Genomic DNA, 27,083 nt, shown 5'->3' with positions numbered 1-27,083 from the left:
CATGGAAATACTATTTAATGCGTTTTCGTGTATTATGTTACTTAGGAATGCAAACAAGCTGAATTTTTATGCAGCGCATACCAACATACATGTCTGGTGTGAACACGGCACATGGAGAACAATTGTTTTCTCAGTGCCCTTGTGTTGAGCTCGAGATCGAGGCGGCTCAGTACATCTGGTGTAAATGAGCTGTAAAAGGGCCACTCCTCCTCAAAGAGATATTACTTGTTTTTGTCAAATGCTGGAGAGTTAAAGTACATGACAGTTTTTTTTTGGGGGGGGGGTTGTCTTTTTTTTTTTTTTAATTAATGTTTATTTTTATTATATCTTGGGGACTCTGTTGGAGGTCCAGGATCTGCACACCTGTTGTCATATGAGGGGTTTCCAATCTCTCTATTGGATATTTATAGAGCACATGTGTCAAACACAAGGTCGTGGGCCGAATGTGGCCCTCAAGGCCATTCCATGTGACCCTAGCACCTCTCCTGCAGCTGTGGCAACCCCATCAGCTCTGTCCCCACCTTGTCTCAGTTGGCAGCAGAGAGGAGGACAGAACTCCTCAGCCAGATTCTGTGGCTCTCTGTACAGCTGCAGCTCCCCCTTGTCTCTGCCTCCCTTGGTCTTGGCATTCAGCAAACTCCAGCCCTCCTTTGGTCCTCCTCCAGATCCCGCACTTTCTGCTTCCCAGCTCCATCTCCAGCTTCTTTCAGTCAGAAGCACAGGGTAAAGGGGGGTGCACTGTGATGTAAGGGAGGGTTGGCGGCTTTTGACTTCTGATGGTGGGGGGGAGCTCTTGGCATCTGATGTAGGAGAGAGTGGGGTGCTCTGGACATCTAGTCTTACAGGTACAACCGGCTCTTTGAGGGCAACCATAATCCTGATGCGGCCCGCGATAAAATTGAGTTTGACACCGCTGTTATAGAGAGTGAAAGAAGGTGAGCAGGAACACCCAAATCTCCCTAGAACAGAGTTATTAATTATGGCAGAGAGATTTTGCTTTTGGAATATTCAGTACATATTAGTCTTTAACTAAAATAACAATTTTGGGGAGACTGGCATTTAAAACATGCCCATCATTTCCTGCAATACAATGTTGATGCTCCCATCTCCATATAGATTTCTATAGTGTCCAAGATGTAAATAAAAGCACCAGATGGCCTGAATGGCCACCTGAAACAGAATATACTTACCTCTCTGGTGGTCTGTTAATGGAAAATCCTCAGATTTTTACTGCCAAGCCGATGCAAACGTTTAAATGTTTTATGAATCCAATGGTTTGTCCCCCCCCCCCTGAACTGCCGTGGTACATCCTGCTGCCCAAAAAGCCATGTAGACAGGCAACTAAATTAATAAAAATCATGGAAAACAATACTTAAAGTGAGGAGTTCGAAAAATTTGGCATGTTCAGTTTGAAGAAAACACATCTTAAAAGCAACTTAACCACTTCCAGCCCAGGCCTATTGTGACACTTCTCTCCTACATGTAAAAATCATCACTTTTTTTGCTAGAAAATTACTCGGAACCCCCAAACAATATATATATATATATATATATATATATATATATATATATAGCAGAGACCCTAGGGAATAAAAATGGCAGTTGTTGCAATTTTTTTATGTCACACGGTATTTGCACAGCAATTTTTCAAATGCAATTTTTTGGAAAAAAACACTTTCATGAAATAAAAAAAAAAATTAAGCAGTAACGTTAGCTAAATTTTTATATAATGTGAAGGATGATGTTACGCCGAGTTAATGGATACCTAACATGTCATGCTTTAAAATTGCACACATTTGTGGAATGGCGCCAAACTTCGCTACTTAAAAATCTCCATAGACTACACTTTTTTTTACAGGTTACCAGTTTAGAGTTACAGAGGGGGTCTTGCGCTAGAATTATTGCTCTTGCCCTATTGTTCGTGGCAGTGCCTCACATGTGTGGTTTGAACGCCATTTACATATGTGGGCGTGACCTATGTATGCGTTTGCTTCTGCATGCAAGCATGAGGGGATGGGGGCATCTTAAACGTTTTTTTTTTTTTTTTTTTTTAATGGTTCTTTTATTGTTACACTTTCCCTTTAATTTTTTTTATCACTTTTATTCCTATTACAAGGAATATAAAAACCTCTTGTAATAGGAAAAGGGCATGACAGGTCTTCTTTACAGGGAGATATGGGGTCTATAAGTCTCTCCTCCTGTGCTGGAAAGGCTGAGATCTCCGAGGGTCATAGAGATGGCCTGGGACCATCTGGTCCACAGTCAGCTCCATGGTAAACTGGCGGCCTGTAAAAGCAAGGGAATCGCCGGCTGAAAGAATTACCAGGTATAATTCAGATTTCTCTACTTCAACCTAAGGACGTCATATGACATCCACCTAAGGTTAAGTGGTTTAAAGCAGAACTACGCTGCATCTGAGCACCACAAACCAAAAACGCTGTTTAATTCATTTTTAATGTTCAACGCAAACTCACCCATCCATCCATGTCTCCATGCTTTATTTTGCTGCTTTTAGTTTGTTTCCATGCTTCATTTACTTCCTGGAATCCATCTGCCCTTAGCTCAGGAATGCAGGCAGGAGGGTATGCTTAGCTAAGAAAACCCCACCTCCCCTCCTGAAGTCTGCTTGGAAGTATGACATCATTTGCCTAGGTTAGACATCAAAGAAATCCTGGACAGCTGCACTCCAAAAATATTTGCCTTTATTGAATAAAGTGTCATCCAAAATACAGGTCACAGCAAAGTGGAACAAAGCTTTTATGATTGTTAGCTATGACTAAGCACTCTGTGTAGTGCGAAATGCGTAAGCTTTGTTCCACTTTGCTGTGACCTGTATTTTGGATGACACTTTATTCAATAAAGGCAAATATTTTTGGATTGCGGCTGTCCAGGATTTCTTTGATATCTAACTGCTACAGCATTGCCAGCACCTGGACTTCTAGACTGAAGTAGATGCCTTTTACTTTGATCTGATCCACCTGGAGCAGTGATACTCTCTTATCATTTGCCTAGGTCTGAAAACCAGGAGTAAATTGAAGAAATGTAAAAAAAAAAAGTTTAAATACTTGCCTATTTACCAATGCTAGAAACCTGAGGATTAAAAGTAGTCCATGTTGATTCAGAACGTAAAATTTGGCTTTAACCACTTCCCGCCCGCCGTATGCAGAATGATGGCCGTGGGGTGGATCTGTGATCTATGACATCCAGCAGGATAAGCCGCTTGTGCGCAGCGATCAGTGGTGTGGTGTGTGTCAAGCCGACACACCGCATCTCCGATCTAGGTAAAGAGCCTATGTCAGATGTTCTTTACCTAGATCGGAGATGCGGTGTGTCAGCTCGACACACAACGCACCACCAATCGCTGCGTATGAGCAGCTTATCCAATCACAGCTGATCAGAGTGGTAACAGGGAAGTGCCGTTAATCAGCTTTCCTCCATTCGCGCTGATAAGGGGGGTAGAGAAGAGCTGATCAGTGGTTCTCCTGATGGGGGGGGGGGGGGTGGGGGGGGGTGCGCTTATTTTTAGCACATTGATTATCAGTGCAGACCTATCAGCAATGCCCACCAGTGCCCGCCTGTGATGCTCATCAGTGCCCCACCAGTGATGCCCACCTCTAACCACATTTTATGCCAATCAGTGCCCATTAGTAGTGCCAGTCGGTGCCCATCAGTAATGCCTGTCAGTGCCTCCTCATCAGTGCTGCCTATCAGGGAGAATGTATTTGTGCAACACACCAAAATCCGCCTGTCACGTGATTGGTCAATTCTCCCACATGAGCAGTAAGGCAGGCAGAATCTGACGATTACATTCTCCCTTTGCAGAGCATTAGATAAGCCTCCGACAATCTGCGCATGCACAGTGTTGACGTCACTCCAGCTGATCAACATATCAGCTGGAGTGCCGTTGCGTTCTGCGCATGTGCAGATTGTCAGAGGTATTATTCGACAGGGATGCACGTTTTGATAGAACACCGGCATTTCAAGTAAGGGAAACCAGCAGTGAAGCCTTCAGGCTTCACAGCCAGTTTCCTGCTGCACATGTGGAAGCATACTGCGCTTTCTGAATGGTCCCTCCATTTTCTACGACACACACAGAAAGAAAAAGGGGTCGGACATGACGCAGATCGCCAATCGGTGATCTTACAAGGAAGTGGTAGTGGGTACCTGTCAAAATCAGGTACTCGATCCCCCCTCTCCCCCAAAACGTGCCAAATGTGGCAGTGGAGGGGGGGGTGTGGACAAGCGGGTGGAGCTCCGCTTTACAATAAACTAGTTCTAGTTGTTGTTTGAGCTCCTCTCAGCATTTCCATTCACTTCCTGTCTGAGTATCAGTAGCACAGGAAGTGAAGGGAAATATTTGTAAAAGAAAAAAATGACCCAGTAGAGAAAAATTGGGCCTGGCTTATAGGAGCGATAAAAATCACCTCCTAGAAACTAGACATGTGCACACTGAAATATTTTGTTTCGGAATTTCGTTTTCGTCCAAAAAATACATTTATTTAGTTACTCCCGAAATTCGTTTTTATTTATTCCGTTTTTCATTGAAAATTGCATTCGTCCGAAAATCCAAATTAAGGTCGAATCTGTCTTTGGAGGCTTATGGTGTCTGTCGAATGTTCAAAGAAGATTCGACGGAGCAGCTAAACTGTACAACGCCGTATAGTTTACCTGCTCCGTCGAATCTTCTTAGAACTTTCAACAGACACCATAAGCCAAAGTACGTGTGTACTTAGTTCTAGCTATTTTACTGCTTCTCCTCTTTGATTACAATCAGCCAATAACATTCATCATCATCATTATTTTTATTTATCTTTTCTCCCCTACGTCGAATCTTTCCTCTCTATGTATAATAATCTTGGACTACCGTATTTATCGGCGTATAACACACACTTTTTTCCCCTTAAAATCAGGGGAAAATAGTGGGTGCGTGTTATACGCCGATCCCCGCTAATTGTGAGCTATCGGCGGCGATCGCCGCCGACATTCACATAGTGTGTAGTTTTAAATATGGCGTCGCGGAGTTCGGAGGGACTCGGCGGAGCTGAACGAGCGCCGCCGAAATCACAGAGCCGAGATACACATAGTCGAGTGTATTCTGCTCTTTCCGGCGCCGCTCACAGTCACACCCAGTCCCGCCATTGGACCTGTGTTATGGCCATCATAGGGCGGGACTGTGAGCGGCGCTGGAAAGAGCCGAGTACACTCGACTATGTGTTTTTCGGCGGCGTTCGTTCAGTTCCACCGGCGCCGAGTCCCTCCGAACTCCGCGGCGCCATATTTAAAACTACAACTACATGCAGCTATGTGTATGTCGGCGGCGGCATTAGTCATGGACACTGGGGGCAAGGCTGCACTGACCACTGGGGCAAGGCTGCACTGGGGCAAAGCTGCACTGAAAAGGCTGCACTGACAAGACTGCACTGGGGCAAAGCTGCACTGACAAGGCTGCACTGGGGCAAAGCTGCACTGACAAGGCTGCAATGGACACTGGGTCAAGGCTGCACTGACACTGAAAAGGCGGCAATGACACTAACAAGGCTGCAGATGAACACTGATGAGGCTGCATTGATGGGCATTTTAATGTAAGTTTCTTTTCCTTAAACTTCCCTCCTAAAAGTTTTTTTCCTTAAAATTCTCTCCTAAACTTGGGGTGCGTGTTATACGCCGGCGCGTGTTATACGCCGATAAATACGGTAATAGAGTTAAGGTTAGGCACATTTGACCACAGGTTTGATGGACACAGATTGTTATTGTCATCATCATGTCGAATCTCCTATCTATATCGAACTGTTGTAGCAACGAAATGAAAATAAAGCATTTGTTTATGTCGGATCTTTCGTTTTTCGAATTCTGCACTTTCGTTATCGTTTGTTAAAACGATAACGAAAATACCTGAAATTCGGACGAAAACGAATGCCTACTAGAAACTAAAGAAAAAAATATAATATATTGCAACTTACCAGTCCTTAGATGTGTCGACTCCGTTCGTTTTCTTTTTCAGACTTTTTTTACATTATTTTTGTCTGGTGATACTGCCAGTAACACACTTTCCATCCTACTCATCATACTGTAGCTATGGAGGAGCAGCATTGTCACTTTAGAAAGAAAATGTTTTAGAACTGAAGAACACATCCTGTTCTGCTCTCCTCTGTAGGGCAGAGAGGATCTGTAATTCACTGGGCAGGGCTCATAAAATTGCTTGAGATAACACTGCAGAGTGTGCAGGACAGCACTGGATTTCTGGCAGGATTCATGTGTATTATTGTACCTATGGAAGAGAAATATCAAAATGTTTTAAATTGTATAACCACTTTGCGACCGCCCCATAGCAGATTTACTGCTACAGTTGGCCGATCTGCACAGGGTCACATATATACACGTGTTTCCGCACTCCCACCTAGGGGGCACGCGCACACGATTCTGGCACACCGCTTCTGTTGTGATTAGTCACAGCAGAGGCCGATCAGCGGTTGCTGGCAAATGGATGTCCGCTGGCACACGCCCGATGGTCGGGAAGATAGACTGGGCAGAGCTCTGCCTATGTAAACAAGCCAGAGCTCCGTCCTGATAGCAGGGAATAAAATCCATCAAATCCCTTAGTAAAAGCAGCGCACACACTACACAAAAACATTTAACCCTTTGATCACCCTAGATGTTTAACCCCTTCCCAGTGTCATTAGTACAGTGACAGTGATAATTTTTAGCACTGATCACTGTATTAGTGTCACTGGTTCCACAAAGTGTCAAAAGTGTTAGTGTCCGATTGCCCGCCGCACTATCACAATCCCGCTATAAGATGGTGATCGCTGACATTACCAGTATAAAAAAAAAAAAAAATCAGTATATATATCCCATATTTTGTAGACGCTATAACTTTCGCGCAAACCAATTAATATATGCTTATTGGGATTTTTACCAAAAATATGTAGCAGAATATATATTGGCCTATATTTGTAAAGAAATTAGATTTTTTAAATATTTTAATGGATATGTTTTATAGCAGAATGTAAATATATATATTTTTTCATTGTCTTTTTAGTTTTATATCACAAAAAAATAAAAATTGCAGCGGTGATCAAATACCACCAAAAGAGAGCTCTATTTGTGGGAAAAAAAGGACATAAATTTTATTTGGGTACAGCGTTGCATGACTGTGCAATTGTCAGTTAAAATAACGCAGTGCCCCAACACAAAAAAATTGCCTGGTCATGAAGGGGAGTAAATCTTCCGGAGGTCAAGTGGTTAATTAGCAGACCAAAAACAAATGCAATAAGTTCATTTTTTTTAGGGTTAACATACACTTTAAGGTGCTCACTATTGCCCCCTAGGGCACCAGAAAAAATAAAATAATTGAAAGACATGCTCAAATTTGTATCTGTTGCTTTTATCAAGCTTTTTATGGGCAGCCTGACTCTCCATCTCTCACAGCTTAGGCTGTCAGTTGTATTGTCAGTTTCCATTAGTTCCTGTTCATTTCTGAACTGCACAGACTGGGGTGCTGATAAACAAGATAAAATGAGAGCTTCTAATTAGCGTGACACTCCTCTGTGTGTGACTGCTCTGTGATCAGACTGAATGCATGACATTTCCTTGTACAACTTGTCTCTTTCTTCAGCACATTATTCTGCTAATATTCTCTTTTTATTATGGAAGCTTTCTAAAACTACAAAGCCGATAACACCTGCAGAAGATCCTCATCGTTATACAGAAGAAAAACAAAGTTCTCTCAGAGTTTACGGTTTTATAACAATCGTTTTTCACAGATTTTAAGCACACTGTCATTTTTTATATGTGGATATTTGTCAAAGGATAGATTATCCACAGAGCTCTAGTTCATAAATTGTAGAAACATCCTGCTCTACCTTTCAGTATTTCTGGTGAGATTGTTTTTTACCATATTTTTTTTTTTTTGTGATGCGCTTTTTTTTTTTTTTTTATAAGGAAAGTTTAGAAACTTTTAGCTATGGTTAGAGGAAATGTTTGCTGAGAATGTTAAAAACAGGCAAAAGTATTGGGGCCCACTTTCTTGGGACTTGGGCCACCTGGCCCCTCTTTTAGGTAGTAAGGGGTTAAGGAGGTATGGGTAAGGGTAGGCGGTTCTGTCCATCTAATTAGCTCAGGTACAGGTGAGGGATATCCAAAGGGTATCCAGGGAAGGTTCTGGTTCCCCAGGGAAGGCTATTTAAGGGCTGCAGAGGGTCTAGGGCGTCCTCTGCAGCGGTCCAGGAAGAAGGAAGAAGAGCTCCCTTCTCATCGGGTCACCCCGGAATCCGGGGGGGGACATATTCGGTGTTGATACAGTGAAGCTGCCCGAGTTCCAAAAACTGGGCAGAGATTATGTGATTTATGGTGTTAGTATTAAAGTGTTTCAGTTATATATGGTTATGTAAATATGTTGTTAAACCAATAAAGTGCCGCGGCCATTTCTGCCAAATAAACTGGTTTGGGTGTTTGGTTTGTGTGGTTGTATCTGGGGAATAGGTGGGGGTGGGGGTGGCCTACAGTCCCACAATATGGTGGCTGCCATTGCTGGCTTCCTTTTGAAAATGTAGAAATTTGGTGTAAACCACACTCTTTCTATTCCCTTTTCAGTGCTGGACCAGGTTGCCAGCTGAAGACTGATTCAGGATGGACATGGAGGCAGAAAAGCTCTTCCTGTCTTCTCCAGTTTGCCTAACTGCTCCGTGCTTGTGATTAAAGGAGACATTAGCAGTGCAGGAGGTGATGCTTTAGTTCCTTTCTCAGGTATTCCCCAAGCTAATGGCCCCTGCTCTTAACCTAATTGAGACGTAGAGGGATCACAATAGTCACAATAGGATGGACAACTTGCTGCTTTGAGTCTGTTTCAGCTCGGAAACCCAAGCGCTTGCTATGTACCTGAACCCTGGAGGTATTTTGTTGGTTTACACAAGTTGTGGTTCAAGTGATCTAAAATTTGCACGGTCAAGGCAACCCCTATATGCAATACCATACTAAAATCCTTTATAGGGAAGTTCTATTCAAGTGGAACAAGTCTCCATACTCCCTGGACAGGGTGATTTAAGTTGAGTCATCAGTCAGATGCATCTCTACTTTGGTGGCTTTGCTTACCATTACTGAGTGCTAGGAATTCCTTCCTTCTGCTTTATTGAAAGATTGTGACAAAGGACACCAGCCCTTACCATCAATGCACTGGAACTTCAAGCAATTAAACTGTCAATCCTTCACAGGACAGGTCTAATGCATTTTTGCACAGAGTTTTCTGCAGTTTTTAAATTACTAGAAGTTTGTGAAAGGACAAGAGGGTCTATGCACACGTACTGTTATGCCGCGTACAGACGATCCAAAGACAAATGTTCGATGTGAGCTTGTTGTCGGAAATTCCGACCCTGTGTAGGCTCCATCGGACATTTGTTGTCGGAATTTCCGACAACAAAAATTTGAGAGCTTGTTCTCAAATTTTTTGACAACAAAATCCGATGTCGGAAATTCCGATTGTGTGTAGACAATTCTGACGCATAAAATTCCACGCATGCTCGGAATCGAGCAGAAGAACCGCACTGGCTGTTGAACTTCATTTTTCTCAGCTCGTCGTACGTGTTGTAAGTCACCGCATTCTTGATGTTCGGAATTTCCGACAACATTTGTGCAACCGTGTGTATGCAAGAGGAGTTTCGCCCAACATCCGTCGGAAATAAATCCACGGTTTTGTTGTCGGAAAATCCTATCATGTGTACATAGCATAAGATGGGATAAAAAGGGGAATTGCATGCATAATTTCAAAAGCTTAAAAAAAAGTTCTCCCCTTGCTCATACAATTAGCTGAAAGGTTTCACCAGCAGTGTTCACAGACCTGGAGGTCAAAGGCATCGTTCACACATGTCCGGTGCAAATTTCCCTTCGTTATCACTGTGAATTTCCAAAGCAGCAGTTCAGCTGCAAATCCAGAAACGGTTCAGATGCAAATTTTCAGAGCCAGTGGCCACTGGTGTCTTTAGCAATAGCTGGTTGTTAAGGAGTGGGCCTGGAAGCCCCCAAAATCTATACCAGACCCTTATTCGAGCATGCAGCCTGGCAGGACTGGAAGGGGGGAAAAGCGCGCACCCCCCTCCTGAACCATACCAGGTCACATGCCCTTAACATGGGGAAGGTGCTTTGGGCCAGGGGGGCTCTGTTAATGGGGGCAAGGGACTCTTAACCACAACCCTGACCCCCAGATCCCCCCCCCCCCTTTGTGAATGAGTATGGTACTGTTTCACCAAAAAAAAGTTTTAAAAAGAAATAAAACACAGAGACAGTTTTTGACAATTCCTTTATCAAAAAAAACAATGTCCCCCGGTGTAGATCCATAGTCAACCAGGACGCCCGCCAGCACTGCCGACCCAAGAAAAGAAAAAAGCTCCACCCGCCCCAAAGTCTCCTGCCATCTACCTGCTCTGCCACCTGACTGTTCTTAAATAGCTAAGGGGCGGGCCACCTGGCGACGTCATCTGGTGGTACCACCCTCTTGTGACATTGACTGGTGCATGCTCATTCACATGGGGAGGTCAGGATCTGGGGGCCCACTTGGTAAAGAGGGCTTCCAAATTCTTATAAGCCCCCTACTCACAGACCCTCACAACCACCGTCCAGGGTTGTGGGGAAGAGGCCCTTGTTTCCATCAACATGGGGACAAGGTGCTTTGGGGTTAGGGGACAGAGCCCCCCCGCCCCAAAGCACCCCCCCTATGTTGAGGGCATGTTGCCTTGTATGTTTCAGGAGGGGTGGTGCTTGCTCTCCCCCCCTTTCCTGGCCTGCCAGGCCGCATGCTCGAATAAGTGTCTGGTATGGATTTTAGGGGGGACCCTATGCTGTTTTTTTTAATTTTGGCATGGGTTTCCTCTTAAAATTCGTACCAGACCTGAAAAGACCTGGTATAGATTAGGGGGGCCCACGCTGTTTTTTTTTTTTTTTTTTTTTTTTTCCAGATCAAATTCACGGTCAAAACTGATCAGATGTGTGATTCAGATGCATTCCTATAGAAGGCAGTGAGCCTGGAATTCTCACCTGAACTGCACCGCAGTGCTCAGAAAACGCACAGGACTATTTTTTAATTCACAGTGAATTCACACTGCCGCTACACCACATACAGTATCTCACAAAAGTAAGTACACCCCTCAGATTTTTGTAAATATTTTATTATATCGTTTCATGTGACAACACTGAAGAAATTACACTTTGCTACAATGTAAAGTAGTGATTGTACAGCTTGTATAACAGTGAAAATTAGCTGTCCCCTCAAAATAACTCAACACACAGCCATTAATGTCTAAACCACTGGCAACAAAAGTAAGTACACCCCTAAGTGAAAATGTCCAAATTGAACCCAAAGTGTCAATATTTTATCTGGCCACCATTATTTTCCAGCACTGCCTTAACCCTCTTGGGCATGGAGTTCACCAGGTTGCCACTGGAGTCCTCTTCCACTCCTCCATGACAACTTTACAGAGCTGGTGGATGTTAGAGACCTTGCTCTCCTCCACCTTCTATTTGAGGATACCACACAGATGCTCAATAGGGTTTAGGTCTGGAGACATGTTTGGCCAGTCCATCACCTTTACCCTCAGCTTCTTCAGCATGGCAGTGGCCGTGTTTGGGGTCGTTATCATGTTGGAATACTGCCCTGTGGCCCAGTCTCCGAAGGGAGGGGATCATGCTCTGCTTCAGTATATCACAGTACATGTCCATGTCCCATGGCATTCATGGTTCCCTCAATGAACTGTAGCTCCCCAGTGCCGGCAGCACTCATGCAGCCCCAGACCATGACACTTCCACCATCATGCTTGACTGTAGACAAGACACACTTGTCTTTGTACTCCTCACCTGGTTGCCGCCACACACGCTTGACACCATCTGAACCAAATAAGTTTATCTTGGTCTTATCAGACCACAGGACATGGTTCCAGTAATCCATGTCCTTAGGCTGCTTGTCTTCAGCAAACTGTTTGCGGGCTTTCTTGTGCATCATCTTTAGAAGAGACTTTCTTCTGGGATGACAGCCATGCAGACCAATTTGATGCAGTGTGCCGCATATGGTCTGAGCACTGACAGGCTGACCCCCCCACCCCTTCAACCTCTGTAGCAATGCTGGCAGCACTTATATGTCTATTTCCCAAAGACAACCTCTGGATAAGACGCTGAGCATGTGCACTCAACTTCTTTGGTCGACTATGGTGAGGCCTGTTCTGAGTGGAACCTGTCCTGTTAAACCACTGCACGGTCTTGGCCACCGTGCTGCAGCTAAGTTTCAGGGTCTTGGCAATCTTCTTATAGCCTAGGCCATCATTATGTAGAGCGATAATTCTTTTTTTCAGATCCTCAGAGAGTTCTTTGCCATGAGGTGCCATGTTGAACTTCCAGTGACCAGTATGAGAGAGTGAGAGTGATAACACCAAATTTAACACACCTGCTCCCCATTCACACCTGATACTACTGAGTCACATGACACTGGGGAGGGAAAATGGCTAATTGGGCCCAATTTGGACATTTTCACTTAGGAATGTACTCACTTTTGTTGCCAGCGGTTTAGACATTAATGGCTGTGTGTTGAGTTATTTTGAGGGGACAGAAAATGTACACTGTTATACAAGCTGTACATTCACTACTTTAGATTGTAGCAAAGTGTCATTTCTTCAGTGTTGTCACATGAAAAGATATAATAAAATATTTACAAAAATGTGACAGGTGTACTCACTTTTGTGAGATACTGTTTATGTGAACCGGCTCCATAGAAAAGGCTGCCCGTTCACATGTCATGCGAATCGAATGCAATTCAAAGCGCATCCAATTCACATATTTGTGAACGGAGCCTACTGCCGCGTACACACGATCGGAAATTCGGCCAGCAAAAGATCGATGAGAGCTTTTGGTCGGAAAATGCAACCGTGTGTATGCTCCATCGGACTTTTGCTGGCCAAATTCCAGCCAGCAAAAGATTGAGAGCATGTTCTCAATTTTTCGGTTGGAAAAAATTCCTATCCAAAAATGCGATCGCCTGTAGCAATTCCGACGGGCAAAATTCCTACGGATTCTCGGGAACAATTCGACGCAGGCTCGGAAGCATTTAACTTCATTTTCTCGACTCGTCGTAGTGTTGCACATCACCACATTCTTGACGGTCGAAAGTTCAGCGAACTTTTGTGTGACCGTGTGTATGCAAGCCAAGCTTGAGCGGAATCCCGTCGGAAAAGCCATCATATCTTTTTCTGACCAAAATCCCGATCGTTTGTACGCGGCATTGCACAGTCTTTAGGTTAACTGCAGTGTGCATTTCAACATTGGTGAGATACTTACCAAGCATGCTACCTGTAGCGAAATGCTCGTTATACAGTAACGTTGATTTAACAATGGTGTGGAGCATGTTCAGTTGGAAAGTGAATTTTCTGCAGGTGAATCTAAGTGAAAACCCACTTAGCAAATAAAATTTAAAAAAAGGATATTTACTTGCACAATATAGAATGATTGAAGTCAGCACAGATTCACCTCTTTCACTAAACTAAGTGAAAATTCAGTTTGCAAAGTGACATTTTCCCTTTCTTTGTGGTTATAGTCACCAGTACAGAGGGGTTCAGACCTTCCAACAACCATAAAAACGTTGTTACCCTTCCCCACTCAAAATTCACTTTGCATTGTAAAAGTTTCCCTTAGCTGGTAAATAAGGTGAAGCTGAGTTTTCACTCGTTACCCAACCATGTACAGTACGTGAAATCATCCTTTTTTTTTCTTAAATTTCCTTGCAGATTATTGGGTATTCAAAGTAAATATAGCTTCACCTTACTTACAAAGCTAAGGGAACGTTTACTTTGTAAAGTGAATTTTTTCATTGTTAAAGTAAATCTCTAGGCAAGTTTTTTTTTTTCGTTTTGGATTGAGTGGGGAAAGGTTAAACTCTCTATAAAGTTTTTATTGCTGAGTCCACATGGGAGATTCGCCCCTATATTTGTACTGGTGACCATTGTCACCGAGAAAGAAAATGAGAAAGGGGCAAGTCCTCTCACCTTGTGAAAGTTCTTCTAACGCCCAGTTGAGACTCTGGTACAAGAAGTTAAAATTTCCTAATGATACACAGACCGCAAACATTAACCTGGCAGAGGTTTTAACCCTTCTCTTTGCTATCCAAAATTAAAAGTTTTGGCTATAAATATACTGTTTATAGATTTAAGTGAACAGTTTCTTTGCCTTAGGTCACTAAGCCACCATACTTATTTTTATACCATGGGACTTCATAGTGTGATTGTAGTAGAAAGCAGTGGCGGTGCTTCCATAAGGGCACACGGGCGCCGCCCCCCTCTCTCCAGCCACCCCCCTCTATCACCAATAGATAGATTCATGCATTGCATGAATCTATCCATGGCCGCCACTGCCACCCCTATTCAGGCGCCCGGCCCCTTTTCGGATGCCTAGATTACAGCAGCAGGGGGTGTTTTTGAAGCACCTAATTAGAGCCATAAAAGGCGTCAAGAGCTCTAAAAGGCATCAAAAAAGGTAAACAGCAAGCACCATGCTTGGCACTCGCAGTTCACCTAAGTGTGTTAGAAAAGCGAATTAATATTCGCTTTCCTAACACTGAACCGCCTCTCCGCCATATAGGTGCTCGGGTTTGTTACCCATCACCTGAATGGCTGAAGCGACAGGTGCTGTGATTGGACGCCTATCAGGCGTCCAATCATAGAAGAGGAGGGGAGAAGACTTGGAGGAGCATGGAGGACACCTCCCGCCGCTGTCACCCGCTGCTCCACCGAGACAGGGTGAGTGCCGGGCAGACAGTGGGCAGGCAGGGGGCACAGTGGCAGCATTTGATGGGCACAGTGGCAGCATTTGATGGGCACAGTGGCAGCATTTGATGGGCACAGTGGCAGCATTTGATGGACAAAGTGGGAGCGTTTGATGGCACAGTGGGAGCGTTTGATGGCACAGTGGGAGCGTTTGATGGCACAGTGGGAGCGTTTTGGCACAGTGACTGCGTTTGGGCACAGTGGCTGCGTTGTATGGCACAGTGGCTGCGTTGTATGGCACAGTGGCTGCGTTGTATGGCACAGTGGTTGCGTTTGATAGGCACAGTGAGGCTGCAATTGATGGGGTTTTTTTCTCAGAATTTTTCAGTTTGTTTGCGCCCCCCCCCCAAAATTTTGACACCAGCCGCCACTGGTAGAAAGACATACTATAATTTTAGCAGCGGGACTGATGAGATTCAGTACCTTAAAAGAGAAGTATGGGGTTTGGCGTTTTTGCAGATTTATACTTGCCTAGGGGGATGCAGCATCGGTCTGATGTTGCATATGTCTCCCCGCTGGCTCTAACACTGGGAAACAAGCGATCAAACAGATTGCTTGGTTCTCACAGCTCCCCGAACAGAGAGCTGCTGACTGTCAGTCACCACTCTCTGCTCTGCCCCCTCCTCGCTCACTGGAGCGCTGGGCTGTGGAGGGGGTGGGTGGGGCCGGCCCAGCCTCTCAGCGGCTCACTGACAGGCTGAGCCAGGTGGCGGTCCAGGCATGTGGGCGGATCCTGATTCCAGTGTCGCGATCTTGCCCGAACCTGGACCAGCTCCGTGACAAACTGCACTCCTGTGATCCACAAGAGAAGTATAGCTAAACGAACTTTGGCTGTATTTCTTTAAGGATTAAAGTGTCAGAAAAAATGAAAACATAAACACCCTACACTCTTCCCATCCCCTGGTCCTTGCTGTACTTACCTACAGTGCATGGGGTATGACCTGTCAGTGCCCATGCAGCTGGTGTAGCGGTCCGGAGATTTGAAATCCCTGCTCTTCTCCCTCTTCCTTCTGCAGCACTTCCTGGACAGATCAGAGCAATTCTAATTGGTCAGTGCCGGCACAGAACATTGCTGTTTTTCATCCCGGAAGCACTATAGAAAGAGTGCTACTCTGGCTGCTTAGGTATTGACAGCTCATTCCCCATGGAGATAAGTACAGCGGGGATCAGGGTGTGGGGAGGGTCTAGATTGTTCACCAATTTTTTCTGAAAAGGTGAACCAACCCTTTAATAGACCTGAAGACCATTTATTTTCTCAACAAGCTAAAGTTTTACTTTGACTAGCATCCTACTAACCATAATCCTGAGAATCATACGTTCGACCAATCAGTCTGATTTCTACATTTATGGATAGTCTTGGCAAAGTAATATTAAGCAAGCCTATGCTGTTATTTTCAATATTGTGACAGACCCAACCGGGACAGGGGCTTTTGGAGGGGACTGCAGGGTATCCTCTTCCCTATTGACTATGGGCCCTGGCTTTTGAGGGGTATCTATTTTTTGGGGAAGTGTGTGACTGCTTCAACCCCCTCCTAGACTCAGAGACTCTAAGCAGAAGATTATAATCAGTTCAAACAACCAGATGCTGGTGTCTCTTGCTGCTTTGTGTAAATCTGTTTATTAAGGTGTCATTCTCTCATTGTATAATTCCCCTGTTGTGTGCTTCCTAGGTGTGAATTCCCATTGTTATTTGAGTCACCTATTTTTTCTGTCTGTCTGTGAATCCTCTTGGAAATGTGACTAGTATTGTATCAACTCTACCTCATTACCAAACTATTGTGGGATGTTTATGTTAGCGGTTCATTAGATGTACTGTTAGATATGCTGATATTACTGTTTAAAGGTTGCATTGTTTAAGCTAGTGTCATCTAGTCCTTGGGTGCAATTCTCAGCTATAATACCTGGTCCTGGTTCCAGAGGGGAGGAAGCTCTATTGTGGCAGAGACACCCAGGCTGGGTTTAAGGTGGTCCATCACATTTGGTGGCAGGCAGTGGGATTTGCTTCCTCCCTACAGAGCAGTTCCAAAACTACCTCCGGGACACATCTTCTGGAGACCACTGCAGAGTGGCGCTATTGCCCACAGCGATGGAAGCAGAGTTTTAGTGGTGGACAAAGCAGAAGCTCCCCCAGTTTGGTGGACCTGGTTCTGTAGAGGATGCACTGATGTGGAGGGATGCCATTCGCTGGGGGCTATGGAGAGAAGTCCTAAAATAAAGAATATTAGTTTGTACCTAAGCTAGTGTCGTCTAGTCCTTGGGTGCAATTCTCAGCTATAATACCTGGTCCTGGTTCCAGAGTGGAGAAAGCTGTATCTTGGCGGAGGCACCCAGGCTGGGTGCCAGGCAGTTCGTCACAAATATGTTCTTTAAATGCGGTGATTAAAAATATATAAACTACAGGAATTCCAGGACTCTTGACAGCACAGTATACAGTTGATGTGCTGTATAATAATGTTTGTGCTTTTATTCTGGCTCTTTGTTATGCCCAGCGTTGCTTTGTTTTTCATATCTGGACGCAGATTTAACGTACCATAATTGTCTAAGAAATAGAAATTGCGGCAATGTGAATTCTGTTTGGAGCTGTGACAAAACTAATTACTTGTGTTGTCTGCTTCATTAGGTAGCTCGCCTGTTTGCGTCTGCGCAGACACCCGACCGCCGTACAATAGGCTGAAATGTGTTATTGATGCACAGTCAAGGAACGCAGAGCAGCTGAGCCTGATTAGTATTGATTTGAATTTTTCCTTCTTAATTATTTTTATTACAGCTCTAGAAGCTCCTGCAAGCATTTTGATAGGATTATCCTTTTTACATCACAGTGAGCGCAGAGAGGATTTCCACACTAGAAAAACCGCAGGGGACTTAAAAACAAATAAATGCTAATTTGTTAGTTTTAACTGGCATGCCAGTATTGTTGGAGGCTTAAAGTCGTAAACTGCATAACGTTTTTATACAGCTCTTTGGGGACAACTGGGGGAAATGCACATCACAAGTCACGGTGTAGTGTCAGCCCTGTGCTGCAGTGTTTGACTACTGAGCTATTGTCGACGTTCCTAAAGTGGACAGATCTAAAAGGGCACAAAATAATGTGGTGCTGTATTCATTAATATATCATTGAATATTTTTTTTAAGTGCAAGCAGTGTGAGTACCTAAAATTGTGCAGTAGTCTGCAAAAGAACAAATCAGACAATTTGTACAGTAGAGCTCAAATTGGGGGAAGGGAGGTTGCAGCACAAAGGACAGATATGCTGCAGTGCAAGAAGCATGCTTGTAGTCGGAGAAAGCAGAGTGACAGAGAGATATGCTAATCAGAGTGTTACTTCTCCAATTATTGTGCAGCCGCAGGCTGGGGAGGGGACCTGTAAATGAAAGTGAAACTGCAGCAGGGCTGTGCTGCAGGCCAGAGCTGTGTAAATCTCAGAACTGGTTGGATATAAATGCAAATCATTTGGCATGTAAAACAGCTCTCAAATATGTATTGAAACTGTTTACCTGTAGTACAGCTTTAGGAATATCCAAGTGGTCTTCTAATGCCGTGTACACACGAGCGGACTTTTCAGCAGCAAATGTCCGATGGTCTTTCCGACGGACTTTCGGCTGAGTTACGACGGTCTTTTGAACGACCGGACTTGCCCACACACGAATGGACTAAAGTCCGTTCGAAAGTCCGTTGTTTTGAACGTGATGACATACGAAGGGACTAGACTAAGGAAGTTCATAGCCAGTAGCCAATAGCTGCCCTGGCGTCCTTTTTTGTCCGTCGGACTAGCATACAGACGAACTGATTTTTCGACGGGACTCGAGTCCGTCGGAAAGATTTGAAACATGTTCCAAATCTAAAGTCCGTCTGATTTTCGACAGAAAAGGTCCGCTGAAGGTCCGATGAAGCCCACACAGGGTCGGATTGTCCGACGGATTTGTTCCATCGGACCAGTCCGGTCGAAAAAGTCCGGTTGTGTGTACACGGCATAAGTTGCCTAAAGCGGACCATCCATCCATGTCTCCATGCTTTATGTTGCTGAGAAATTACTTTGAAAAACACCTCCTAGCATTTTTTGAGTAAGAGCAGATGATTAATGTAGCATTTACTTCCTGGAATCCATCTGCCCATAGCTCATGCATGCAGGCAGGAGGGTGTGCTTACCTAAGAAAATGCCTCCTGAAGACTCTTGGAATCTATGACATCATTTGACAAGGCATGGAAACCAGGAAGTAATTGAAGCATAGCATGATATACTTTCTTATCTATTAACTAATGCTAGCAGCATAACCACTTGCCTACTTGACACTTTTACCCCCTTCCTGCCCAGGCCAATTTTCAGCTTTCAGTGCTATCGCAATTTGAATGACAATTGCGTGGTCATGCAACTCTGTACCCAAATGAAATTTTTTAAAAATTTTTTTAACACAAATAGAGCTTTCTTTTGCTGGTATTTAATCACCACTGGGGTTTTTATTTTTTGCTAAATAAATGAAAAAGTTGGAAAAAACAAAAACTTTTTCATAGTTTGTAATAAAATTTTGCAAACAGGTAATTTTTCTCCTTCACGGATGTGCACTAATGAGGCTGCACTAATGGGCACTGATAGGCTGCACTGATGAGGCGGCACTGATAGGTGGAACTGGTGGGCACTGATAGGCAGCACTGGTAGGCGGCACTGATGGATGACACTGATGAGGAGGCACTGATTGGCAGCACTAGTGGGCAATAATTGGCTGCACTGGTGGGCATAGATTGGCAGCGCTGCAATGGTGGGCACTGTTGGGACTTCACTGATAATCGGTGTACCCTTTTACAGAAGCCGGTTTATGCCCTGTACACACGGTCGGATTTTCCGATGGAAAAAATGCGATCGGATTCTGTTGTTGGAAATTCCGATCATGTGTGGGCTCCATCGGACTCGACACACAGAGTTTGAGAGCAGGCTATAAAATTTTCCAACAACAAAATCCGATTGGCTAAATTCCGATTGTGTGTAGACAAATCCGACGCACAAAGTGCCACACATGCTCAGAATAAATTAAAAGACGAAAGCTATTGGCTACTGCCCCATTTATAGTCCTGACGTACTTGTTTTACGTCACCGCGTTCAGAACGATCGGATTTTCCGACAACTTTGTGCGACCGTGTGTATGCAAGACAAGTTTGAGCCAACATCCGTCTGAAAAAATCCATGGATTTTGTTGTCGGAATGTCCGATCAATGTCCGATCGTGTGTACAGGGAGGGCATTACAGCTCTCTTCTCCCTTGTGTGAGCAAAGGAATGCCGATAACAAGCTTTTATTTACATTGTGAGCTAATCACATGGTAAAGATCTGCTGATTGGCTCTTTACCTCAATCTGTGATCAGCAGTGTCCGGAGGACATTGACAGCACCATGGTTTGACTGTTCTTTCAGATGCCCACTGTAATAATGTTTTACACTCATTTGACCATCTGACCCCATACCGTTTTTTACAGGTATGGCATGCTCTCCAGGCAGTGTTTGGGTCTCACAAATTAAACTTTTCTAATTACCCCTTAATTGATATATTAAGATCATGGGGCCTAAAGCACTGCTCTCCATTATATACTCCCATCTACTCATTACTTTTAGCAAGGCCCTGCTCCAGGTACAATCTAGGTGGCAGTCCTCAATCCCTACTCTCACAAATGAGAGCTGGAAGGAAGCTTGCTCCTCAAACCTAGTGGTCGGTTCCGCAGTTCATATTAAATTAACTCAACTAAATATTCTCCACGAAACTTACCCCACCCTTACTAGACTTTGCCATGCAACGACTTGACACTTCTAAAACTGTAAGATGCAACCAACCACGGCCTGATTTTGTGTGTGTAATTTGGGCTTGTCCAACAATAACCCAATATTGGAAAAATGAAGTGGACATGCTTTCCTCTGTAATCTCCACCTCTGTCCCATTTACCCCCGAGGTCTGTCTACTGTTTTTACAAGACAAAAAACTCTGGCCCAGATCTACTAGAATTCATTTTTCCTAACCCATAAATTAATTTCCCCTAAATGGTTGCAATCCTCCCCATGTACGATACATCAATTATTACACACAGTTATTTCATATGCAAAGGTAATGTATGAAAAAAGAGGATTTCCCTCGTAAACAGAAAAAAATCTGGGATGTCTGGTGTGATTCTACCTTCACTCTAACAACCTCTGGGAACTACAACTGTTTTCTCATGCTGTTTGCTAAATAATGTACGAGTCTGCCCTATAGTTGTTATATACACAACTGTAGCCTTATGATGCTACCTTGAATTCAGGAAACGATTGTTCGATGCTCAGTTTGTATTTCTGTTTATTGGGCCATCACTGAGCATAGTTTATTGAGACTGTGAACTATACTATAATCTGTATGTCACAATATGAATTGGATATTCTGTCATTGTTTCTTTTCTGCAATGAACAGAATTTTAAAAGAAATATACAATATTTTCTGTGATCGAGAAATGTTTCATCAGTTTACATTCTAACCACAGCTGCTGCTCTGAAGATTCTATTCTTTGTCTGTCCATTTTTTTCTCCCTCTGCAAACAAACTTAATTGACTGAAGGGTATCAGCAGCAGCAGAGAGCAACTAATAGTGAACAATTGCTGAATACTTATTTTCCCTAAACATTTCACTCTGTACTCTTGATAGTGTAATGTGTTATCACAATGTAATCACACTAATCTGCTTTGACGCTCATTACCAGGCCTGTTTCATGGGAAGCATAATCAAGCAATTTGCAGTTTTCTCATTTTTCATACAGTCTTGTTTGCCTGTTTTATATTTAGTTTTATAATTAGTTAATGTATATGGTATAAAAAAAAAAAAAAAATGATATTAGGGCTGAAATCTGTCCGGCATCTTTTAGCACTAAAATCTCAGCAGTTTAGGACTTCTCTTGAGGACAACAGTGGCAGGGCACTGATCAGTTAAACACAAGAGAATCCTGGTGGTAGGGGTAGACTGGTTAACATCTTTAGCATCCAATTAAATGTACATAATGGTTTTCCTTCCCAGAAGGCAAAAAGGATATCCCAATAATCTTTAATGGAAATTCATGTCCTTGGAGAAATTTTTGTTTCGGGAAATTTTACTTCTTGTCCCAGAGATGCAACAGGAAGTAAAAGGCAATCTCCCAAAATGAGAAGAAATCCCCTCTACACCTCTCCCCTGGAACAGATGCCCTGTCACATACCTGACTGTGGAGCCCGAGATGATGAGGGTGGCCTCTTGCTCAGTTCCCATCCAAGGACCCCTGGTAGTGGAGACAGGGACTGCTAGGGCAAAGGAAGGGTGCAATTGCCTGGCAGATGTAAGAGTGAGCTGTAGCTTGAAGACACGGTTTTCCTTCCAGTGGTGGTGTGGAGTCTGGTCACAAGCCTTGCTCAACGGGAGCCAGGCAGACAGGTGCAAAATCAGGATCAGTTTCAAGGTCTGGAACAAGCAGAAGTCGGTAACGTGCTGGTGGTGGGGTACCAAATCAGGAGGTGAGACGTGGTCATAAATCCAAGCCGTGGGTCAGTAACATAAGCAAGAAGCAGATATACCAGGCAGGGGTGATCCCAGAGAGGTGTCAGTCGTAGCCGGGTCAGCAACAATGTTAGCGGACATGGATTAGAATCAGGAACCAAAGCTGAAGACAATCCAGCACTGAAAGCAGGCAGACTCTTAGTTTAAATAGGCTGCTGGGCACCAGAATCTGTGGATGGGTGTGCCTATGCGCACATGCTCCCATGTATGCGCCAATGCACATTTGCGTGCGCATTCTGGTCCTTGCTCGTCTTGTGCTTCTATGCTTGGACATTCGCATTAGAATTGGCACTTGCTCAACGGGAAATAGCAGCTGCTGAATGGGAATGCGCACTTACTGCACAGCAAAAAGCACCTGCTGCACGAGATCCCTGACATTCCCCCTTTGGATGATTTCCCTTTACCTCATGTTCTAGGGCATTTCTAAAATGGAGAATTTCCCCTTATATTCTTTTCTGGTGACGATGGTCCCCAGTACAAACAGAGCGGTATCTCCCCAAAATGGGAACACAAACAGCATTTACTACTTGACTCACAGTCCTACCTGCTTTAGCCAAAAGCAGAAAAAAAGGATTTTGTCTACAGATGCACTTATAGCAGGGCATTTAAAATTGAAATAAATTAAAATTAAGAACTTGTGTACAAAATGTTTTTTTTTTTTTTTAGTATCATGATATGGACATAGTATAGCATGATAGGGTAAGCTTTCAAGTCAAGATATTAGATGTTAATATGGCTTTGTCAACCATCATTGAAAAAATCAGAATTGGTATAAACATTGAAGATTCCAGGACAGCTCCACAGATTCTGAACAAAGAAACAAGATAAAAATTAAGGCAAACATGTTGAATTGGCTGGATATTCCAAAGAAACATTAATTTGCTTAAAAGTTCTATTGGGTTTATTTGTAAAAAATGATCTGGTGCCCATTTCCTTAATAATAGACAGTGAAAAAAATGATTCATTTTTGTCTATTATTTCCTGCAGATACATTTACATTCCGATGGGCGGGTCACACACTGGGACAGAAAGAATGCTGCTCTCTACCGCCTTAACTTTTATATTTGTGTGTTACTGGCATGGAAACCATGAATACCTCTGGTACTGGACAGCACTCAACTGGATCGGAATAATCACAGAACATGGAGTGAAGAAACTCCTGGCTATAGCCTTCATCCAAGAAAGAATTGTAAGTTTTGGTTAAAAGAATTAAAAAGGCCACAAAGGAAATACTTGGAGTAAAGTCTGTATAAATCATTTGTTTTGTTACAGATAATAATCCATAAAACCCCACAGCAACTGAATAATTACATTTTAACCTCAACCAATCAATTAAGAATGTGTGGTGGTGTTCTTTTTGTAATAAAAATTAAAAACATGCATTTAAAGTGGAACTAAAGTTAAAAACTAACAAATTGCAAACAGGCAGGGTCTTTATTGCAGAAGAGACAAGCAATATCTCTTCAGCAATATAGTGCACTTACCTGCCTTTTCCCAATTCTTTCCAAAATGTACACAGAACTGTGCATGCACAGCTCAGTTTACATTCTGGCATAGTTCCAATCAAAACAGCCAAGGACCAGCACCCTGAAAATCCCTGGGCAAAGATACCAGCACTGGCAAGGGACCTTGTGGGCATCGGACCTGTGTTGCTAAGGTAAGTATGTTTGCCTTTAACTCCACTTTATCTGCACACTGCTTAACCTAAATTAATAATCATTTTGCAATAAGTGGGCAAGGGTTAAAACATTGCTGTGTCTTCATTTTGGAGATTTCCCCCTCTCTTCCTGACCTGGTGACACCACCCTTCTAAAGCAAATATGTTTTTATTGCTGTCCTTGTCCCTTTTTATGAAAATGTCTCCTTCTTGTATTGGTAACACTTGTGTTAGGAACAGAAATTAGTAAAAATCCTACTAAGGAAAAAGCCAGCATGTAAACCTAAAGTTCTAATCCTTAAAGCAGAACTCTAGGAGAACTGCTCATTTTTGCCTAAGGGAGAGGAGAGCCAAGATATACTCACCTAATCCCCCCAACGCAAGACTGGTCGCTGCTGCTCTTGCCCTCTAGCGGTCTTGAACAGTTGACTGTTCCTGACATCATCACGCCCATTAACGGCAGGAACAGTCTACCGCTGGACATGGGGGAGCGTTGTTTTCCAGGAGATCGAAGGATCGGGTGAATATAAGCTCTGTGTTCACCCCTAGACAAAATAAACAGTTAACCCATGCAGTGTAGGGACAACCCAACTGTATGGGGGAAAACATTTTTTCCCCAGAATTCTGCTTTAATCATTCTGCCCAAAACCAAAAATGTTACACTGTAATTCTGATGGTATTGTCTTGCTTGGAGTGGGTGGCCAGGTAATTCTGTGCTACATACATTAGTTAGTTCATTTTTCATTCAACCAGCGAGTTGAATAAAAAAAAAATGGACTCAATTCCCCAATCCACACATTTAAAGTAGATGAGGGAATCCTCCTTGCTGCGCTATTGCATTTTGACAGCAGGGAGACTTCACCGCTATCAGAATAAAGTTATCATCACTTCCGGCTGATTGAGTGGAAAAAATCTAACAAGACAGTTGAACAGAAGTGGACTATTAGATCATCTGCTGTTCAACCACAGTGACCATACATGGATCGAAATTTGCCCGGTTCAGAAGAGATGGCCCCGAATTTCGATCCATGCATGACCGACTTTAAACACAGCATCCAGCCACCCTTTGTGCGGCGGTTGAGCTCAGCATAGTGCGACCGACATCGAGAACACTTCGCATACACGGATTTTGGACCCAACAGGGTGCTCATTCCTGTGGTCCTGGGGGGGGCGTGTCCAGCATACAGCATGTCCTGGCATCTTGGCAGGGAGGGAAGGGTCGCTCATACTGGGAGTTTTTCTGAAAGGGTTGGGAAAAGCCAAACTCAACCTGCAGGTATGACATTTAAAAGAAATTCCTTTTTTTATAAAGTTGCACAGTGATTTTTTTTTATCTATCGGGGAAGCTTGAATGCATAAGAACTTTTACTGTAAAGGTAAACTTAACCTTTAAGTTTATAGTGAAAAGAAATTTGAAGTGAACATTTTTTTTGTTTAATAAATGTTTATTAAAGATTAATATAAAGAAGAAAGTAAACATATAACATATGGAAAGCAATCTTTTGAACAGAAAACAAGGGAATCAAAGTGCACATATTCCAAGCATATATCAGTATTCAAAAAATGTTTGCCCTTGTAAATACAAAAAGGAATTGAACAAACAGATATAACTAAAAACTAAGCAAAAGCTTACATCTATATAGACAAATAGAAAGAAAAGAAATTCAATCCAGACATTAATATTGCAACAAAATATAGCGGGTGGTTAGAAAATGCTTTCAAGAAAAAAGATAAGAAGAAGATGGGTGGAGAAAAGGAAAGAGAGTAAAAATATAGGGATAGGAGAGAGGATAGGAAGAGAATAACACAAAAAGGAAAAGGGTGGAGGGAGGGGGGGCAGGTTGGCATGGGTGTCGTTGTGTATTAGAGTAGCAGTATCAGTTGTTATATAGTTATTCAGGAGGAAGAATAATCCACATTCAGAGGGAGATAAATCCCTAGAATTAAGTTAGTTAGTAAGAGACCATATCCAGTGGCTGAGGAGATTTTCGCATTATTCTGGTTGTGTTAAAATATCTTTATAGAAGGGTGAAGATATGAATTTTATCCATGGTGCCCATGTTAAAGAGTGTCTCTGAGAAGTACCCCTGATGCTATGAGTTATGTCTTCTAAATGGTGAACCTCTGCGACCTTCTGTAACCAACTTTTTATGGACGGGATTGTGGATTGACCCCAAAAGGTGGGGATTAGGGCCTTGGCAGTGTTCAGCAGATGAGGTATGAGCGAACATTTATAGGAAACAATGGATTCTTTAGTAGCAAGAAAGAGGAGAGTCCAGGGATCATTTGGGAGATTAACATCTGAAATCTGAGATATAAAGTTGAGAACCTCGGTCCAAAAGGGGCGAATGAATGGGCAGCACCACCAGATATGAGCATGAGTAGCTTTGTTCCCACAGCTCCTCCAACACAATGGGGAACTGTCGGGGAACATTTGGTGCAGTTTGGCTGGGGTATAGTGCCATCTGGTAAGTAATTTGTAATTGACTTCTGCTATTTTTGAAGCGGGTGAGGAGACATGGGCGAGTTTCAAGACTTTGTCTTTCTGTGTGTTTGTAATGGGGGAGTCCAAATCTATTTCCCATTTAGCCAGAAAGTGTGGGTATGGAGAATTAGGAAAGTCAGTAAGAGCTTTGTAGAATAGTGAAATAGCGTGTAATGGGGGATCTTTTGGGTAGAATATTTCTTCTATGCTATTTAGATCTTGTAAGCCTCTTAACGGGTGAGGGAAGGATCTTAGAAAGCGTTGTAGTTGGTGAAATCTCCATTTGTCTAAAAATGTAATTGGTTTAGAGCAGAGGATTTCAGGAAGAGGTTTAATTACATTAGCGTGGAGGATATGATGTAACAAAAAAGGTTCTTCTGAGGTCCAGGATTTAAAACCTGGGTCCAGTAGGCCTGGTAAAAAATAGTGGTGATTTAAGAGGGGCATTAGTGGGGAGTCATACCTCCAGGAAAACTTCCTATGTAGGGCGTCCCAGATGTCTAGTGAGGATGTGGTAAGTGCTGATGTAGAGTGGGAAATGTTCCTATATGCTCGAGGTATCCAGGGGACAACAGAAAGATCTGCGCCACTCAGAGAGTATTCTATTTGCACCCATA

At 43.3% G+C, this 27,083-nt stretch overlaps 1 protein-coding gene across 2 annotated transcripts in view; it reads left to right on the top strand.

Annotated features, from left to right (window-relative positions):
- HHAT (hedgehog acyltransferase) overlaps nt 1-27,083 on the top strand; it is a 502,378-nt gene that overhangs the window by 284,572 nt on the left and 190,723 nt on the right. For both annotated transcript variants that reach the window (XM_073628427.1, XM_073628426.1), the window contains one exon: nt 23,312-23,513. In XM_073628427.1, the coding sequence (XP_073484528.1) occupies nt 23,312-23,513 (202 nt within the window). The remainder of the gene's footprint in view (nt 1-23,311; nt 23,514-27,083) is intronic.

Source organism: Aquarana catesbeiana, linkage group LG04 (assembly GCF_042186555.1).
Source record: "Aquarana catesbeiana isolate 2022-GZ linkage group LG04, ASM4218655v1, whole genome shotgun sequence".
Taxonomy (NCBI): Eukaryota; Metazoa; Chordata; class Amphibia; order Anura; family Ranidae; genus Aquarana; species Aquarana catesbeiana.
The sequence above is the reverse complement of the archived record's forward strand: the minus strand, read 5'-3'. Positions and strand labels throughout refer to the sequence as shown.